This window comes from Apis dorsata, unplaced genomic scaffold, assembly GCF_000469605.1.
Source record: "Apis dorsata unplaced genomic scaffold, Apis dorsata 1.3 scaffold_68, whole genome shotgun sequence".
Lineage (NCBI taxonomy): Eukaryota > Metazoa > Arthropoda > Insecta > Hymenoptera > Apidae > Apis > Apis dorsata.
The window spans coordinates 16,731-34,461 of NW_006263366.1; the positions used below are offsets into that span (position 1 = coordinate 16,731).

At 42.2% G+C, this 17,731-nt stretch overlaps 3 protein-coding genes across 3 annotated transcripts in view; all 3 read right to left on the reverse strand.

The window, feature by feature from the left end:
* Nucleotides 1-9,995, reverse strand: part of LOC102675717 — a 13,443-nt gene extending 3,448 nt beyond the window's left edge. The window contains exons 1-3 of the mRNA XM_031515400.1: nt 9,885-9,995; nt 1,047-1,198; nt 528-856 (exon numbers count right to left, since the gene is read on the reverse strand). Of these exons, the coding sequence (XP_031371260.1) occupies nt 528-856; nt 1,047-1,187 (470 nt within the window). The 5' untranslated portion in view covers nt 1,188-1,198; nt 9,885-9,995. The remainder of the gene's footprint in view (nt 1-527; nt 857-1,046; nt 1,199-9,884) is intronic.
* Nucleotides 9,619-10,336, reverse strand: LOC102675580. The gene has a single exon (XM_031515401.1). The coding sequence runs from the start codon at nt 10,318-10,320 to the stop codon at nt 9,964-9,966; it is 357 nt and encodes a 118-aa protein (XP_031371261.1). The 5' UTR covers nt 10,321-10,336; the 3' UTR covers nt 9,619-9,963.
* Nucleotides 10,337-13,948: 3,612 nt separating this feature from the next.
* LOC102675438 overlaps nt 13,949-17,731 on the reverse strand; it is a 7,838-nt gene continuing 4,055 nt past the window's right edge. The window contains exons 3-4 of the mRNA XM_006609977.2: nt 15,511-15,627; nt 13,949-14,146 (exon numbers count right to left, since the gene is read on the reverse strand). Coding sequence (XP_006610040.2) covers nt 14,038-14,146; nt 15,511-15,627 — 226 coding nt within the window. The 3' untranslated portion in view covers nt 13,949-14,037. The remainder of the gene's footprint in view (nt 14,147-15,510; nt 15,628-17,731) is intronic.

Here is a 17,731-nt window from a genome sequence, read left to right on the forward strand (position 1 = left end):
TGGCGCACTTTGTGCAAATTTATTCGTCCCTATGATTTTCAAATGGGAGGAGATCGGCGCTTTTACGCCGCCAAAATGGATACATCTCCCTCCCCTTCCCTCTCTTCCCTCCTTGGGAACATTTTATCGAAGCCAGTTCGAAAGGGAGCGAGTTTGGTTAATTTTTTTTTTTTATCCAACGTATTATTATTCATTTCCGCTCGCTTTATTTCTCTTCCCTTTTTTATCGACCGTTGATAACGAATGATACGATCGTAAAAAATGGCGATACGTAACAACGAAAGAGCAATAGATGCCTTAAATTCTCAGATCAGAGTCGCCATTTTGCTCTTACGAGAAAATCCTCTTTCTCTCTTCTTCCTTTTTTTTTTGTATCATTAAATATCTCTCCGATCCCACGCATAAATCGTCAGCCACTTTTCGTCCACGATCCAACGATCTCTCCTTGCTTCTTTTATGTAACTACGCTTTTCTCAACGTATCTACATGAGAAATCTACATAGGAAAAATTTCTCTTAGCGGCTTACGCATTCATAATGGTCTCCAGTTTGTTGTAAAGTTCCCGTCGATGTCTACGTTGCAGATAATAATAGTCAGGCTTGAGATATTTCCTTTTCCCGGGTTTCACGTAATATTTGTCACTGTTCCATCCCGAATATTTGACCACGTTCTTGTCGCTTGTCGCGTATTGGCTCCCGTATTTCTTCGCCGGTTTCACTTGGTCGTGTCTCAATTGTAAGAACGGTTCGAGGGCCGGTTTGCTTTCGTTAGGCAAGTCGTAAGAGATGCCCCAATTGATGCCCTCCGTGAAGATGTTGTCAGGTGTCACAGTGTGCACCGTCACGCAAAGAGCGATCTGTAACAGCGAACGATTGTTTATAGAGGGGGAGAGGCAATTTGTAAAAGCAAAAGAGACAGAGATAAAAGAAAATGTTTCGTTCAAAAGGGTTAAAGAATAATGGATCGTGACTATATATAGTGATTATTTTCGCTACATGATTAAAATTAGAATAAAATTCAAGTAGAATGAAGAGAATTAAACTTACGGAGAAAGTTGAACCCTCGGGAAAAACAACATATCTCCTTCTCCTGGATAAACGGGCGTCGCTGTCGGAATTGACTCGATAATCGCTCAGCACAGTGCAGAGAATCAAAAGTAGGAAGCAACACGCTTCATTTCGATTCATGATCGAGATTCCTGGAAAGAAAGAGAGAAAAAGAAAGAGGAGAAGGAAAGAAAAAAAAAAATAAGAGGTGAAAAGTTAATCGTTTCGAAAATTCGAAATATTCCTCTGAAGGTAGCTGACGCCAGATGGCGTCACTGCACGCACGCCCCATCCATGGATGGAATTCTATTAACGTTCAAAAAAAATAAGTAAACGCAACAACCGGCCAAGTATCGGCGTTAAATCAATTCCAACGAGGATTCCCAGTTGGAAACGAATCCCTTCGTGTCGTGCCCATTTCTCACTGTTTTCGAACAACTAGATCGAGCCATGGAGAACGCGGATGGCGAAAGAAAGGAGAAGCCGTTCAGCTTCATTTGTCCTCGTCTCGTGCTGCTGTTCTAATTACGAGATGAGTAATGGAACTGTAATAAAGCGGCCCTCCTCCATCCACCAGCGACCATCCACGTCAGTCAGGTTATTCGCGAAGAATGAAATAAACCATCGGCGACTCTTTGCTTTGGCTTTCGAGAGAAAAAAAAAAAGAAAGAAAGAAAGAAAGAAAGAAATCGGATCGTAAAGCGCTTTTCTTCGTTTTTCTTCGTCGAAGAAAGACATCTCATTAATCCGAACAGGCAATTTTCCTTTTCCATGGTTTTTTTTTCACGAGCTATTCTATTTTGTCCCCTGCCGAGAACTTCCACCGTGACGGATCGTAAAGGAATTTGGAACAACTCTTTTCCGTGAGCAAAATCTCTCCGCAATAATCGTTCAAAGAGTTTTTGGTGGATACGAGAAAAAGAAGCGTGGAGGCGTGTTGTTGATAATGCGTGTTAAATCGCGATTATCGCACCGCTTTTGCGCGAGAAGAGGGATCGAAGATTGATTCGATTGCTTCGAAACGAATCAATCAACGAATCGACTTGATTAAACCGCGCGTTAATGCGACAGTTGGAATTCGATTCGAAATTTTTTTCTTTCTTTTTTCCTTTGGAGGGACGTTTCTATCAAACGATCGCTGGATCGATTTAACCCGAGACTCTTTAATTTATTTCGCCTTCGAGGAAAGCTCTTTCGAGGAGGCTTCTTGCATAAAAAATGCGTGCAATTTCCCGACACCCGAATCTACGTCCCCCCCACTTGTGACGCGTCTCACGTCCGAGATTCCTCCCGTAGAACACCGTCGAATACCTGCAGATTGCATCGGGCAATTTAACACCAGACGTTAGATAATAATTCACCAGTTTGACCCAGCAGTGGTTCAGATACGGGGACATTCATTGTCGACCTAGTGGAAAAGATCGATAGGTCCGATACATCCTGGAGCCGGCGGGTTCCATCACGACGATGATGGAAACCTCCGGCGAGATTTCGCGTTTCCTCCGCCTCTCTTCCTTCTCTCCTCTTCCCCTCTCCCCTCTCCTCGATAATTTGTCACACGGTTTCGATGCGGCGCCGTTTCGATGATAAGCGGTCTCTTAATATCGCGAAACGTTTTATTATAAAATTATGGCGGAAGATCGAAACGGAGTGGAAGGAATTCAGTATTGGATCGGGTTGCATACTTGGAGGGGTTCGAGGTCGATGAACAACGTCGATGGAAGAGAAGGTCGAAAAGTCCACTGTTAATTCGCGTGATTCCTTCGTGATCATCCATCGATCCATCGTTCGAATGGCCCTGCAGCTTTCGTTTCTTCGTCTATCTCGCCCCTTCGTTCGTTCCAACGACCAATTCCTCTTCCATCTACATTCCGTATTCCTATCCCCTTATCTCTTCCTCTCTCTTTTCTTTTTTTTAACCGTGAATTTTGATAAGGAACCGTTCTTTTTCACCCGGAAAGCTCCATATTTTCCTCTCCCCCCTGTTCCATTACCGGCAGAACATTTGAAAGAAGATATTTGGGGATTTCGTGGATCTCGTCGCTTTGTCACGTTGACATTGAATTTGACGATGGACTCGTAAGGAAAGGATTCTATTCGGGAAATCGAACATCGAGTATTGCTATGCCAAGAACGAAATTTTTGGATTCGTATTTACGTATATATTTATAAAAAGAAAAAGGAAAAGTCGATTCGATTCGATCGTTAAGAAAAAGTGTCAAAACGAATCTATCCACCTATTCGTCAATGATAAAACACATTTGCAATTTCACTTTCGTATCCAGCGTTATCGCTTCTCCCTTTTTTGATTACACCCTCGTCGTCTCGGGCTTCCATCTTTCTGTCTCCGCCTCGAGGAATTTTCCCCTTTGTCGTCGCCAACAGGATATTGTCGAATACCTCGAAGGAAGTTGTAGGCCACGCTTCTCGTCCGATCTCGTGAATTTTCCAGGGGAACGAGGGGCTCGCGATTGCGTTCTCGCGATCACTTCGCGTGGAAGAATGTTCCCGTGGAAGCTCGCGCGCAGGGGCGAAACCGGACGCCTTCGTCACGATCTTTCGTTCCCCTTACCTCCGCTCTTTTCCTATTCCTCCTTTTTTCTAACCTGATCCGTTGTTATTGGAGCGTGCGTAATCGATCGATTTCTAATAAAACTTCTAAAGTGCGCGCGCAAAAAAAAAAAGAAAGAAAGGAGAAACATGTTGCGATTGGAAGGAAAAATCTGGTGTGCATATGCAAGTCTAATCTTGTGTTGCAATTCTAAATATTTATTATATTATCAATCCTGTGCCTCGATTGCTCCCGATCGTTCCAACAATTCTATTGTTCTTGTTTAAAAAAGAAAAAAAAAAAAATTATCGCACATGGCGCAGGAAGTCAGTTTTCCATCATCCCCTCTCCCCCCTCCTGGGTGAAAATGGTTTTACGACCGCAGCTGAAACGTTTCCACTCTGTTGCAAGGAGGAAATGTTGTATTTTCCCATCGATTTTTTTTATACGCGTTTTCGTACCAAATCGGGGAAGCGAAAATTGCCACCCTCGTTCCTCGACCCCCCTCGAAAAAGCTTCGATATTCCGCCGTTATTCGGCTGAAAGCGATCGAAAACGCGGGGATGATACGCGGGGAAATCGATCGACACGCTTTGTAAGGAGACACAGTGCCGTCCTTTCGAATTTTCGTCGCGACGAAACGAGAGAAACGAAAATGGAAAACGGGAGGAAATCGTGATCGTGATCGCTTAATTATAAAGCCTTGCCGCCTTTTTTCGCGATAACGAAGTCGGATCAACGGTTGCCTCTCTCTCTCTCTCTTAACAAAAAACGCGCCAACTCTTTTTCCACGAGAATAAAGGATCCAAGGCGACTTCTCTTTCTTCTTCTTCTTTTTTTCTTATTTAAAGAAAACGGGGTTGGGGGTGAGAAAATTTGCGGTAAAGAGGCGATAACAGAGGGTATCGACGGGAGGGTAACGTTCGATAACTTAAACAACGAGATCCAATCATATGTGCGATTTAAATTTGGAGGGGATAGAGAAAGAGAGAGAGCATCAAATCGAATCGAATGAAAGTCTGATCGAATCAGAACACCGCCCCCGTTTGCCCGTTTCCCCGGGAATCTATTAGGCGAGTCAACACAAACGATTGAAATTTCTCAACTACTTTCTCTACCCTCGTTCGTTCGTTCGTTCGTTCGTTCGTTGGTTCGATTTGCCCTCCGTGTAACTTTGCGTACCATCTGAATAGTGCACACGCGATTCCATCCTGGCTGGAAAAATGTTTCCCCCCTCGATCGAGGGGGAGAAGGGTGTACAAATATTGACGATTTCGAATAGGCTGAAAATCCTGTGCGGATCGGTCTCGTTCCATGATATTTCGATTTTAATTAAGAGAGAAATAGGTGATGTATAAATATTTATACATATATATATATATAAGAGACAACGAGTTGAGAGTTTTTTTTTTGAAACGCTTGTTGACGCTCACTTTATTTTAACGGCTCGTTACGTTGGTTAACAGGCGGTCGCAAGCAGATTGCTCGACAGATTATTCTCGTTATCGACAGATTTACTCAACGGATTATCAACAATTCGGCTAGATTTCGGCCATTGAACATTCGATTTTATTCTCATCTCACACCGAATGTTTTGATTTTCTCTGAAAATCGTTATTTTATTTCGTCCTCTTCTCCTATCCTCTTGTCAAATGTACAACGGGGAGGGGGAGAGGGGGCGTGGAATCGCTTTGTTTACTCTCGCAACAGTTTTTTTTACCGAAAAACTGTTTCGGATAAAATTCGAATGATTTTTTTAAATGAAAATCAAATTCCTTTTCAAAGTCGTCGCAACGTTGAAACGAATTCAACGAAACGATTCGAAATCGAATCGCGTTGAACGGGCGTTGGAACGGATTTTTTAAAAATATTTTCTATCGATTATTTATGCTCGGCTCGATCGAGGAAGAAAATATGGAACTTTATCACGGATCGTCAAACGAGAAATCGCGGAAATTTGCAAATTCGGTCGACAACTTTTAACTATTTAACTTGATTCCGAGTTATCGAAGAAACTTATCGGTGACTTTTGAATACACACCCACACACACACATACGCATACAGATATCGATCGTCGAGCATTGGACGCGGCCATATTTCAAGGAAGAGAAACAATTTCGTGAATCGTCGCTGCGATCCGTCAAAAACGAGGTCGAAAGAGAAACGAGCGCCACCGAAATGTCGCTAAGCGATGCAATAAACGACTCCCGCGAAACCAGATGATTTTCGGGGCAGATGGATGCTTTTGTCGCGCGCGAATTTTCGAATGTTTTCCTCGTTCCATGTCCAGACAACTAAGATAAATTTGCTCGATATATTTTTCTCGTCGATCGATGATCGATCGCCCGTTGTCGCACGATACCACGCGGAGAATGAAATGGAATTTTCCTTGATCCACCTTTAAGGAAGCAACTAACAAGTAAACTTCTAAATCGAATTCCTGCGACCTGCTATAAATCAATCTGTGACAGTGCAGAGGATAGCGTCACAGCGCGCACATCCAATCATTCGATCGTCCTCGTGTTCGAATCTCCGTTCACCAATTAGAGAAAGAAAGGGAGAAAGAGAGAGAGAGAAGAGGAATTTCGAACTAAAAGAGCTTTTCGACGAGCTTTCCTCTCCGATTCTACGATTTCATCCGGTGATCGTTCTCGAGCCTCGTTTCGTATCGATTCGAAAAATTTACTTGATCTACGCACATCTTTACGATTATGTATATTTTTTGAAATCGAAAAGTCTTTAACGATTGGCTCTTTCTTCTCTCTAACACTTAGAACATAGATCTTTTTCGAAAAGAGAAGACAACCCTTAAAAAAAGAAATTGGAAAAAGAAAGGAAATAATTCTGATCTTCTTCTTCCTTTGTTATTTAATTGACAAACTATATTCGATCTACCACCATCGCTTTATCGATCGAAGAAATACGCGATCTTAAACTCGTCTCGCGCGATTTAACTGGGCAACAACTATAAATAGCGAAAAGCTCTCGTTTCTCGCGGCACGTGTGTAACGTTATTTCTTCTTCCCCCCTCCCTCCATCCCCTTGATATCGAAAGAATCGTCCCGGTTGATAAACGAACGATCGTGCAAAAAAAAAAATCTCTTCTTCCCGTTAATGGAAAAATAAAAAAAAAAAGGGGGGGAAGGGGAGAGACGAAGCAGAAGGGATGAAGTCTTCCCCCTCCCCTTCCCTCCCACGAAGGGAAGATCGATCCTCCTCCCCGTGGAAGTATCTTGTAACTCAGTTCGGTAAACTCTTTAGGAAACAGGAAATTGTTAGCCCCGGCGTGGAAGGGCGGCGTGGGTCGGGGAAAATGATCGATAGGTGACGGTGGCCGATAACTGGAAAACACGGAAGAAGGGGGAGGGGGTGGCAGCGGCAGTGTTTCGGCATGAACGATGGCAACGACGTGATCTCACTTATCGGGCAACCGTATTACCCTGGCGTAACCGCCTCGTTTCTTCCCTTCTCGTTTTCTGACAAGGGCGGCCACCTCGTTAAGGATCGGCCGAGAAATAAATATCGAAGATCGAAGACTCTTCCCGTTCGTCGAATTTAATTTAACGGCGATCGTGAAATCCTCCGATCGGAGGAGCAAAAGCAAAGACGAAAAGTGGACGAGATTCGATTTCGAAAAAAAATTTGGGACGTCCTAGAATTCTTAGAGAAAGGATGTGAAATGGATTTTTGAAAATTTTCGAATTTTTCATTTAATCTGTTTGAAGAAAGATTCGAAAGGATTCGAAAGGAGTCCATCTACGTATATATGTATAAATTTCCTATTCTTCCAAAAGACGATACGTCTGTTCAAGATTAGGAGCGAGCGAGGAAGAAATCACGATGAAAAACACCAACTGTTATAACGTAATATATATATATATATATATTCTAAAAGATCCGACGTACTCGAAATTTCTTCCAGAATTTTTCACTGTCTAAAAAAAAAGGAAATAAAAGCATCCTCTCATACGCGTATACCTCACGAAACTAAAGAAAAGTTGATTCTCGCTTGTTCCAAATTCCAGCGTGTATACCGCGTATATCAAATTCAAATTGGAGGGAAAGGAAAAGGAACTCTTGTACGGAATCTCTGTACGTAAAATTGGTATACCACTCACCGATACCACCCACCGAGGATCCTCCGCTGACGTCTTCCCAAAGAATAAGGCAAGTGTGAAACGGCTGCGTTATTGCTACATTTCGAGAGCAGAGCGGCCATTGTCAAGTTTGTTAGCAGCGCGTCATCCCCCCCCCCTCCCCTCGCCCCACCCCCACCCACCCCCCCCCCCCTTCGTTTGCCCAACAATTAACGACTACCTCGAAACCGAACGTGAAGAGACTGCACGTGGTGCTAATTACCGCCACCGCTATCGAGGCTGCCAGCTTGACATTTCGCGTGCCACGATCGGAATTTTAAATTTCACGCGGAAGAAAGGGGAAGAAGATGATTGCATCATCGGTGATCCCACCGATGCGGATTTTCGCGGTTGGACGAGAAAATTTGGATCGATTCGATAATACGAATTTCGCGGAAACTTCGAGGACGTTCACTATGGGTTTTCGAGGAGGCGTTTAAGAAATTTATATCGAGAGGAGATCGAAAGTTGGATGGAAAAGGATAGCGAAAATTTCTAACAAATACTTTAACAAACGTGGCCGATCGAACAATTTTTTCGCTATCCGAAGTGAAAAATATGTATTATCGTCTTGTTACGACGACAAAACGGACGAGAAACGTTTCTTTTTAGAGGGGACTTTTTTGGAAAAAGAGTGGAAAGGTTTGGTAGGAAATTTTTTCGAAAAAAGTTCCTTCGATACCTTCTTCATTGGCCCCACGTGCCGATTACATCCGATATAAAGAACTCCCTTATCTCGAACTTTCCAACTTTCGAAACTTGCCACGTGCATGGAAGAGAGGAAGAGAACGGGAGGAAAGGAGAGGAAAGTTTGAGCGTCGAATATGAAACGAATTTAACGAACATGGAAAAGTACCGTATATTTTCAACGCGATAATTCGATCGAAACGATAATTTGCTCGACTTTGCACGTCCATCCGTAACGAACGCGACTTCAAACAGACTTCGGAGTTCGATTACCACGTACAGGCTAATTCGACGCCCCGTATATACGATGTTTTGATTTCCAGTTAGTTCGAACTAAGGAGAAGAGACCAAAAAAAAAAGTAACTGTTCTCGAAAAGGAAAGGGGGGGAAATATCTCGGACGGTTTCCCCTCGATAGGAGTGGAAGGTGGAAAATTGGGTCGCGTAGCGGTGGAAATACGCCCGTCGGGACTCGTTTCCAAGTTCCACGCCAGTTGCACGAGAAGAAGCTCTTTAAGGAGGAAAAATTAGCGCTCGTCCACCGAATTTCGAGAGGAGGAAGAGGAAGAGGAGAAGGGCGAATGATTGGATCCTCGTGGTTTCCGCGTCGCTTTATTAAACGGGGAAGCAACCGCGTGGACAATCGATACGGTTCTCCGTGTAATATCGGAGCCGAAGATGGAATCGCGGCGCGGTGGACGAGCGCGATTACTTTCGACGAGAATTTTGAAAACTTGCGGGGTAAAAACTTTGTTCGCCACGGGATAGAATTTCCGGGAGATTGAATGCCTCGTCTTCGGTCGTTGCTTTCGTAATTTCTTCGAGAGAGGAGGCTAGGAGAGGGAAGGTCCCGTTTTATTATTATGTGAAATACTCGACGAGAGATTTCCGCGTATTTCGAAATCCTTTTTCCCTTAATTCAAGTTTGGAAGAAGAGCGGAGACGATTTCCATTTTTACGCCATGCCACGTTGTTTCGTCGATGAGTTCTCTTGAAATTCATCCCGAATTCGAAATCTTTCCTCTTGCGCAGATTCATTCCTTTTCGTAACGTTTCGCTTTGGATGGCGCGAATAGATAGGATTAGATTTATTCGTAAACACTTCGTGTATCGACGTATCTCTCACTTGTCACTCGAATTATCGAATTATCCGATTTGGAGGATGGAACACGAGTCTTTTTTCTTTCTCTAGAATAAGAGAAACTTTATTCTTAACCTAGATCGTTGGAATGGTACAGATGAGACAGTAGCAGCTTTAAGAGAGAAACAGGGCAGGGGTAAGCAACTTCGCAAGGCGTCTCGGTTCTATAAGCGACGTCGTAGGAATCGACTCGTCTCACGTTGTCGACGTTGCTAAAAAAAAGAGAAAAAAAGAAGAGAGAAGAAGAGAAAAAGAAAAGAGGAAGAAATAAACGTGTGGATAACGGTTATTCGATACGATACAACTTCGAGCAAATATTGTACCTTAATATCAATCGAAGGGCATCTTCCACGAAGGAATCGCCAGGTGGACCCAACAAAGTTCTCGCCTCGCAGATAGTTCTCAGCGTGCACTCTCTTCCCGGCAAGTTTTGGCTGGAAGGCAAGTTTCCCTTGGGAGAAATGTGGACGAGGCAGGAAATACGCGGAATACCTGTTCATACCTGTTCAACGCCATCTCAAAAGTGGCGTACAACTCTCGTCGATGACGTCGTTTCACCATCCACTGTCTCCTCTTGTACTTCTTGTACTTCTTCTTCCTCTTATAATCCTCCGTGGTCGGTATAGGCCAGATCATGTCGAACTCGAACACCAGATTCCAATTACTCGGCAATCTGACGGGAATCGGTTGCAAGATGGACCCTGTCAACTGAGAAAAAACAAAACAAAAAAAAAAAAAAATTCCAAAATTCATTGCCATTTTATATAACGCGAATCGAATCAAGCACATCGATCCGAAGAATGGATTCCCTTCTTCGCTCGCGAGAATAAACGCGAGAAAAGGAAAAAAAAGAAAAGAAAACGACCAATTCACACCTAAAAACCGTTCCTCCGATCGAGAAATCGACGCGATTATCCTCTCACACTGTGTGTTTCCAACGATTCTTCGATTCGCGTATTCTGCCGAGAACGCACTTTTCCCCACTTGGTTGCGCCACTCGAAACCAAACTGCCGATACTTACCACGAACGTGCTGCCCTGTGGAAAAGCGAGACGCCTCCGCCTGGACAGCAGCAACCCCCGCGATCTTTGACAAGGAATGGCGTGGTCGGTGTCGTTACGGTGACACCCGTCGTCCCCGAGGAGCGGCTCGAGGATCCTTGCCAGAATCAGCATCACCGGCCACAAGCCCCTCATTTCTCGGAATTACCAGCTGAAATCAGCCGTTTCGCGGTGGCCAACGACCACCGCTCCCAGTCCTCTCCTGGGAGAAGCGGGTCGAGGAGCGAGTTTTTCTGGAAGGATTACGGCAACATTATTCGCGGTGCGGGTTTTGCTCCTCCACTCCGCGGCCACGGTGGACACAAGCACGCCTTCTCGCTCCGTCCACGCGTGTTTGAACTTTGTGTTATCGCTTCGTGTCATCGCCCCTCTCTCTCTCTCTCTCGTTACGTAACGAGATCCTCTTTGGATCCCTCTTCGTTGGCTAATCTTCGGTAGAAAAAATCCGATTCGAAGGATAAAGAAAACCGATCGAAAGATTTTCGATCTCGAGGAGGATATAATACTTTTCCACCGATGATAAAATTTCATTCGAATGTATAACGATACTCATACGAGATTCGATTCAGATCGAAAATTTCGATAAAATTTAAATTTGAATTTTTCGAGGGGGAATTTTGGTGAATCTTCGAGTCGACGATTGAAAAATGGACAGAGAGAGAGAGAGAGAGAGTTCCTATCGAATATTTTTATATTTTTTCGTCCCATCGTCGTCATTTAATTAATATTAATAGTCTCGAGGAACGAAATGATTCTATCGTTGAATTGCGCAACGCGTCGCTCCTCTATTTTTGCCCTTATAATTGCAGAAATTATCCCGAACGAGGATAAACAATGAACGCGTGTATACGCGGAGAGGAGGAGGGGAGAGAGGGAGGGTTGATGAATGGAAAATAGGCAGGTAATTAACGTAACGCGAAACGTTCGCTCATAATTACTGACCTTTTTTTTTTTTTTTTTTTTTTTCTTTTTTTTTTTTTCGGTGGGAAAGACGGCGGCCAGGCGAATCCCAGGCATCGGGGATTCATTTATTCGTGAAAGTATTGGCCGGCTGTAATTTCGGGGATTCCCCGCGCTCGTTTAAAATGCAGCGACCCGTTTAATTAGGGGCCATCGGGCGGTGGACCGGGCGCCGGCAAAATCGGCTCGTCTCGGACGTCGGATAAATCACTCGTCGAGGGACTCCGCGACGGGACGGGGAAAAAAAAAAAAAAGAAAAAGAAAAAAAAGGAAGAGAAAAGAGGGGTTCACCTCCTCCAAGTGAAATTATCTCGCGAAACGCGAGGCAACGCTCGTCGTCGCGGAGGTGCGCTTTCAAAGTTTTTTTCGAAATTTATTCGATTTCGGATCTAAACGTCGCGACCATGCAAAGAATTCTATCCTGTAAATCGAATTTGCTAGGTGATAATTCAACATAAAATAAAAACCGATGAAATTTATGAAAATTATAATATGAAAAAGGGATCGTAAGAAGATCGCTCGAAGATTGAAAGAAATAGCTAAAGTGAAGGAATATTATTATTGATTATTTCTCTAAAATATATAATGAACAAACAATGAGCATATTATTAATATAAGATAGATTAGAATTAATCCATAAATGGCTATATTAAAGAATTTTAAGTCAACGTTGACGAGCCTGTTCGGTTGGGTATGTATATCATGGACGGTCGTAAACAAAATTAATTTTAGTTTTGCAAAGTTTTGTAAATAAAATATGGCGGTAAAAAAAAAAGTAGAAAGTTTCTACTTTTCATATATCCAACTTTTATTGCGTGGAACGAGGTGGAACATAAAAAAAAAATCATCGACAAGTCATCACATTTGTGAATTTCTGAACACGAAGTAATTAATTTTAACCTCAATTTACAAAAGAATAAGAAACTTATTGATTATTTATAAAATTGAAATTTAAATAGTTTTTAATAAATTTGCAGAATATTTTTCAACGATTGAAACGTGATCGATCAGTTATAGATTAATTCCCTAATTTTTAATTCCCTATCTCTAAAAAGAGAATTAAAAATTATTATACATTACATTGAAACGATTATTTTTTACAAATTTGAAAATAAATTTTGTCCACTTAATTATTCGAATCAATGTGCGACGCTGTAAAAATGAAATTTTTCGCTTAACAGCTCATGAAATCTCGAATTCCTTTCCAACGATGCGAGAGCAAGTGAGAATTGATTACCGTTGGATGCAAAAAGAGCCTTAGTGATCAATCGTCAGTTTCTAAAAGAAAAAAGTATTACAAAATGTGTCGTAACTATTGAAAACGAGATTCACAGGATATTTACAAAGAAAAGAATGTAGAATCTAATTAAATATTTCTCTCAAGAAGTCTTGAATCTTCTTACATCCAACGGTACAATTCTAAAATTGCAAATGGCGTGCAAATCAAACAAATTCCACGAGGTCGAGATTCGAACGAAAGAGAGAAAGAGAGATAGAGCGAAAGAGAGAGAGAGAGAGAGAGGAGGGATAGGATGTTAATGGCGGGTGATTCGAGCGCAAGCCTCGGCTGACGTTCTCAAAGGGGGAATTGCGTTACGTCGAAATGTGTGCACGCGCAAACACGCGGTCGAAAGCGAGATACGCGCGCGTACAAGCAAAATACCGAAACCAGGCCGCAATCCCCAGGAAGGGTGCGTGCTCGAGCACATGCCACGATATTATTCCAGGCCGCGGTGTTGTCCTAGGGCTAATGAATCCGCCGATAACTCCTCCGCTCCACGACATCTCGCGTCATCTTCCACGATTTATCGCACGAGTTCATCCTTAGATAGATTCGAGAGAAATTGTTTAAAAGCTGTAATATTTTCGTCAAGTCAAGTGTGAACAATTACATTTGGTACAGATTGAGGTGATTCTTGATAATAAAATTTACAAATTATCATCATCGTTCCGTAAAAAAAATACATGGAAACGTTCTGTCGAAAAAGAGAATTTTTTTTTATTCGTTCTTTAAACAAGAGGTGAACGATCTTCGTTTTATTCACGGGTTAATAATTAAATAATTTTTGGAAAAATATGGAGACGGAGGCATAGAGAGATTAGAAAGAAATTTACGAAGCTGTAGCTTTTGTTCGTTAATTGTAAATAATTATTTGGCTCTTGAATTGATTCTCGAATATTTATAATATTTTTCGAATTTGTTTACGAATCATCACCATCGTTCCATAAAAAAAAATAGATGGAAGCGTTCTGTCGAAAAAGAGATTGGCAATTTTTTTTTTATTCCTTCTTTAAACAAGAGACGAGCGATCTTCGTTTTATTCAACGGATTAATTAAACAGTATCTGGAGCAAAAGTATGGTGATTGGACGGAAGCGTGTCTTCGAGAGATCTCCCTAGACAGTGCACAACAGTGGTGGCACAATTATTTGATAAATTAAGAAGAAAGATTGTCTCAGAACACATCCGGACATTTCCACTCCGCTTCGTTGCAATTCTCTTTTAGGAAGTAAGCTCTCTCGTACTCGGTCGTTGGATCACCGTCGTCGTAGCTCGCCGGCAATCTGAAACGTGGAAACTTCTCTGAATTATTATTATTAAAGAGAGGATTGTTAAAGAACATTCCATCCAAACAATATTCCGCAAACTGCTTTCGAAGGAAAATTTCGCATCGATGTGAAATCGTATCAGAATTCAGAGGAAAGAAACGAAACGAATTTTTCTATCCCCTTTTCTTTTTCTCCCGAATCTCTTAACGGGTCACCTTTCACGAGCCTACATCTCGAAACTAAATTTTCGAAATAACCGAGAAAAAGTTGGAAAAAATGTCGCGTTTCATCGCCTTCCATCGAAATAATTATCGGGAGAGGCATCTCCCGAACGAAAGAACAAGCTCGATCGAGCCGCGGCTTCTCGCAGCGCCCGGAAACTTCATAACGATTATTAAAATGGAACGAGGGGGGAGAAGTTGTCGAGGAGGAATTCCGCGAGTGGCCTCGACGGGCTTTTCCCCGATGCAGCCTGGGGACGACGACGTTAAGCGCAACACCGGATGTCATGAATAAATTCAACGTGTTATCGAAAAAGTGTAACGCGACCGGCTTGTCACGCGGCGGCCCCGACTTTCGAACCAGAGCTTCTCGAGTACCGAGTTCTCGAAAAGACGGCGAGACGACACTTTGATAACGGATGCATCCGTCATCCCCTTCTCCTTCCGCATCCTCCTTTCCCTGACTTTATTTCCCATTTTTCTTTAAACTTGGAATTTTTTAAGGAGGGGAGGAAAAAAGAAAGAAAGAAAGAAAGAAAAAATCATCGATCAACCTTCGATTAATCAATCAGCGCGTCCCCCATTTTTTACCACCTCCTCGATACCATCCCCCCTCCTTTCCCCCTCTTTTAATCAATCTTTTCGGTAATCATCGTTTAACCATTCGATCGTTGCCCACTTGGTGATCGTCACCTTCTCGATGCCTTCGATGAACATTTGATTAATCTGCGTTTTCCATTCGTTCCGCCATCTTCTCCCCTATTCAATATTCCATCGATCAATCTTCCATCGCGGCGGCGATCTTCCATTTTCGATCGATCCGGCTGATTGAAAAGTCCAACGAACCGCGTATAACATCGCGCCGTTTCATTTACGAGCCAACAAACGCTAATTACCCCATTCATCTTTAATCGATCTCCCTTTCCATCCACTTTGCCCGAGAACCGCCGAGATCGCGATTAATCCTTAACGAATTCGAAAGCTCCTCGTCGAATTTCGAAAGCTTTTTTTTCTATCATTACTTGCTTACTTTCGAGCAAAAGTTATTGATTTTTACGTTCGATAAAAAATACCAAACATCACCAAAAGATCACATCGTTATTATCATTCGTAGTCGATCGTTGCTTCTCTTTTAAAGAAGAAGGATGTATGACTCACGTGAACACAGCGTGGAGAATCTCCCTCATGAAAGGTCCTTTCCCAACGTCCCTTCGACTCCTCCCAGCCGCGTTGCAGATCGCCTTCAAAACGCATCCTCTCCCATCCTTGCCCCGGCTGGATGTGGTATGGAACAACACAACGACAAGATGGTGGTTTAGAGGGGGAGGGTGCACGGATCGTTTATCATTATCAGCCTCGTTATCGTCCCTCGGCTGCGAGTCGTGGCTCCATTCATTAAGTTGGCGATAATACCATCGGTGCCTTGATACCGGCCAACGTTTACAACCGCTCTCCTCCTCCGCCCTTTCCAGTTAACCCCGCCCTCCTCGGCGTCCCCTGCCAACCCCGCTAAAACGAATACCGGCCAATTACGGAGCACCGTGGCTATTAAGGTCCCAAGGTGTGATCCGATCTATCGAGATTCTCCGAGGAAATTCGAATTTTCGAAAAAATCGAATCGAAAATATTTCCTTCCTCTCGAATTCGGCAACGATGCGGTTTATGGCCAGAGGATGAGGATACGAAGATCCAAGGATTAGAGGAAATTGGACCGCGGTCTTGTTGAGGAAAGCGCGCGTTTTTAATGGCTGTCGCCGAGATAAGGCATCGTAATTAGTTCAGGAACGGCATGTAGGGGGTGATATTTAAGGATGTAAATGCGAACTGCGTTCGGATGGGAATTGGTTGGAATATCGCGAACAGGGTGCGTGTCGCACCCCTTGATCCCCTTGGAAAATGCAAATATAGTTTCAGTATACAATAGCGATGAAGGGAGGAGGAGTTCATCGACCGATCGTAGGCGCGTAAAGAAGATCGATTCAAATTCTAAAAATGTACGCGAAGAAATCGCATTCCATTAATTTTCTAGTTTCAATATTAAATAATCTTTGACAGAAGTCGAATCTTCTTTGTTCCTTTCTTTCAATATACACAATTCGTGCAATATACACAGGATGGTTCACCAGATATCATAATGCTTTTTATTATTTATTATTCGAAAAATATTTCAAATGAATTTGAATGATTTTAAGAAGTATTTATATGTTAGGAAATATTTTAAATAATAAATAATAATATAATAAATTCAAATATAAAAAAATATTTCAAACGGAGTTGAACGAATTAGAATTTAACTAGAAGTAATATCCGATGAATATACCACCCCGTACATTTTGAGACTCGGTGTTTACGATCAAATTCTAAATGTAGATGCGAGAAATTTCTTTTTTAGAAAAATAAAATTCGATGGAAATTGTTACTCGAATTTCAAACGCTTAAGCATTCCATTAATTTTCTACTTTCAATATTAAATAATCTTTGCCAGAAACGTTGAATCTCCTTCGTTCCTTTCTAGTTTCTTTTTAATTGAGCAATACACAGATTCATTAGATATCATGATCCAGTGTTTTTTTTTATTCGTATCAAAAATATTTCAAATGGAATTGAATGATTTCAAGAAATACCTATTTATATGTTAATGAAATATTTTAAATCGAAGTAATATCCGGTTAATGTACCACCCTGTATATTCTGAGACTCGGTTTACGATCAACCAATCGATAAAGTATAGGTTAATGCAAATTCTCAAAATATAGGGACGCGAAGAAATCTCTTTTTTAAAAAAATAGAATTCGATGGAAATTGTTACTATTTAAGCATTGCATTAATTTTCTGCTTCCAATATTAAATTAATCTTTTTTCCAGAAACATCTCTTTCTAATCCATGCATAATATATACAAAATGGTTCATAAGATACCAACAATTTTCATCATTGTTATTATCCATATTTATACGACTAAAAAATGTTTCAAATGAAATTGGACGATTTTCACTTACTTGTAGTTAAGAGATATTTTAACTCGTAAGTAATATCCGGTGAATATACCATCCCGTACATTCTGAGGCTCGATGTTATTAAAATTGGGACAACCGATGTTGCCGCTTGCTCGCGTTACCCTCGAATACGAAACTCGCTTCGTAGCTACACGTGGATCCGGTTAAGAAGCCGCAATCAAGAGAACAATGGGTGGAAGGGACCGGAGCGCGATCAGAGAATTCGAGAAGGGAACGGAGAATTCGAGAGAAATAATTCCGAACGAGCGGAACGTATTTCCACCAACAGTTACGGATGCATTTCCAATTGTGACAGTTTACCAATTCGCGGAGAACGTGTATTTATCGTCTCCTGGGCGCGCGAGAGAGAGAGAGAGAGAGAGA

Bases quoted from the DNA above. Each gene is read 5' to 3' on its own strand.
- LOC102675580 (XM_031515401.1), bottom strand. From the start codon at position 10,320: ATGGCAATGAATTTTGGAATTTTTTTTTTTTTTTGTTTTGTTTTTTCT.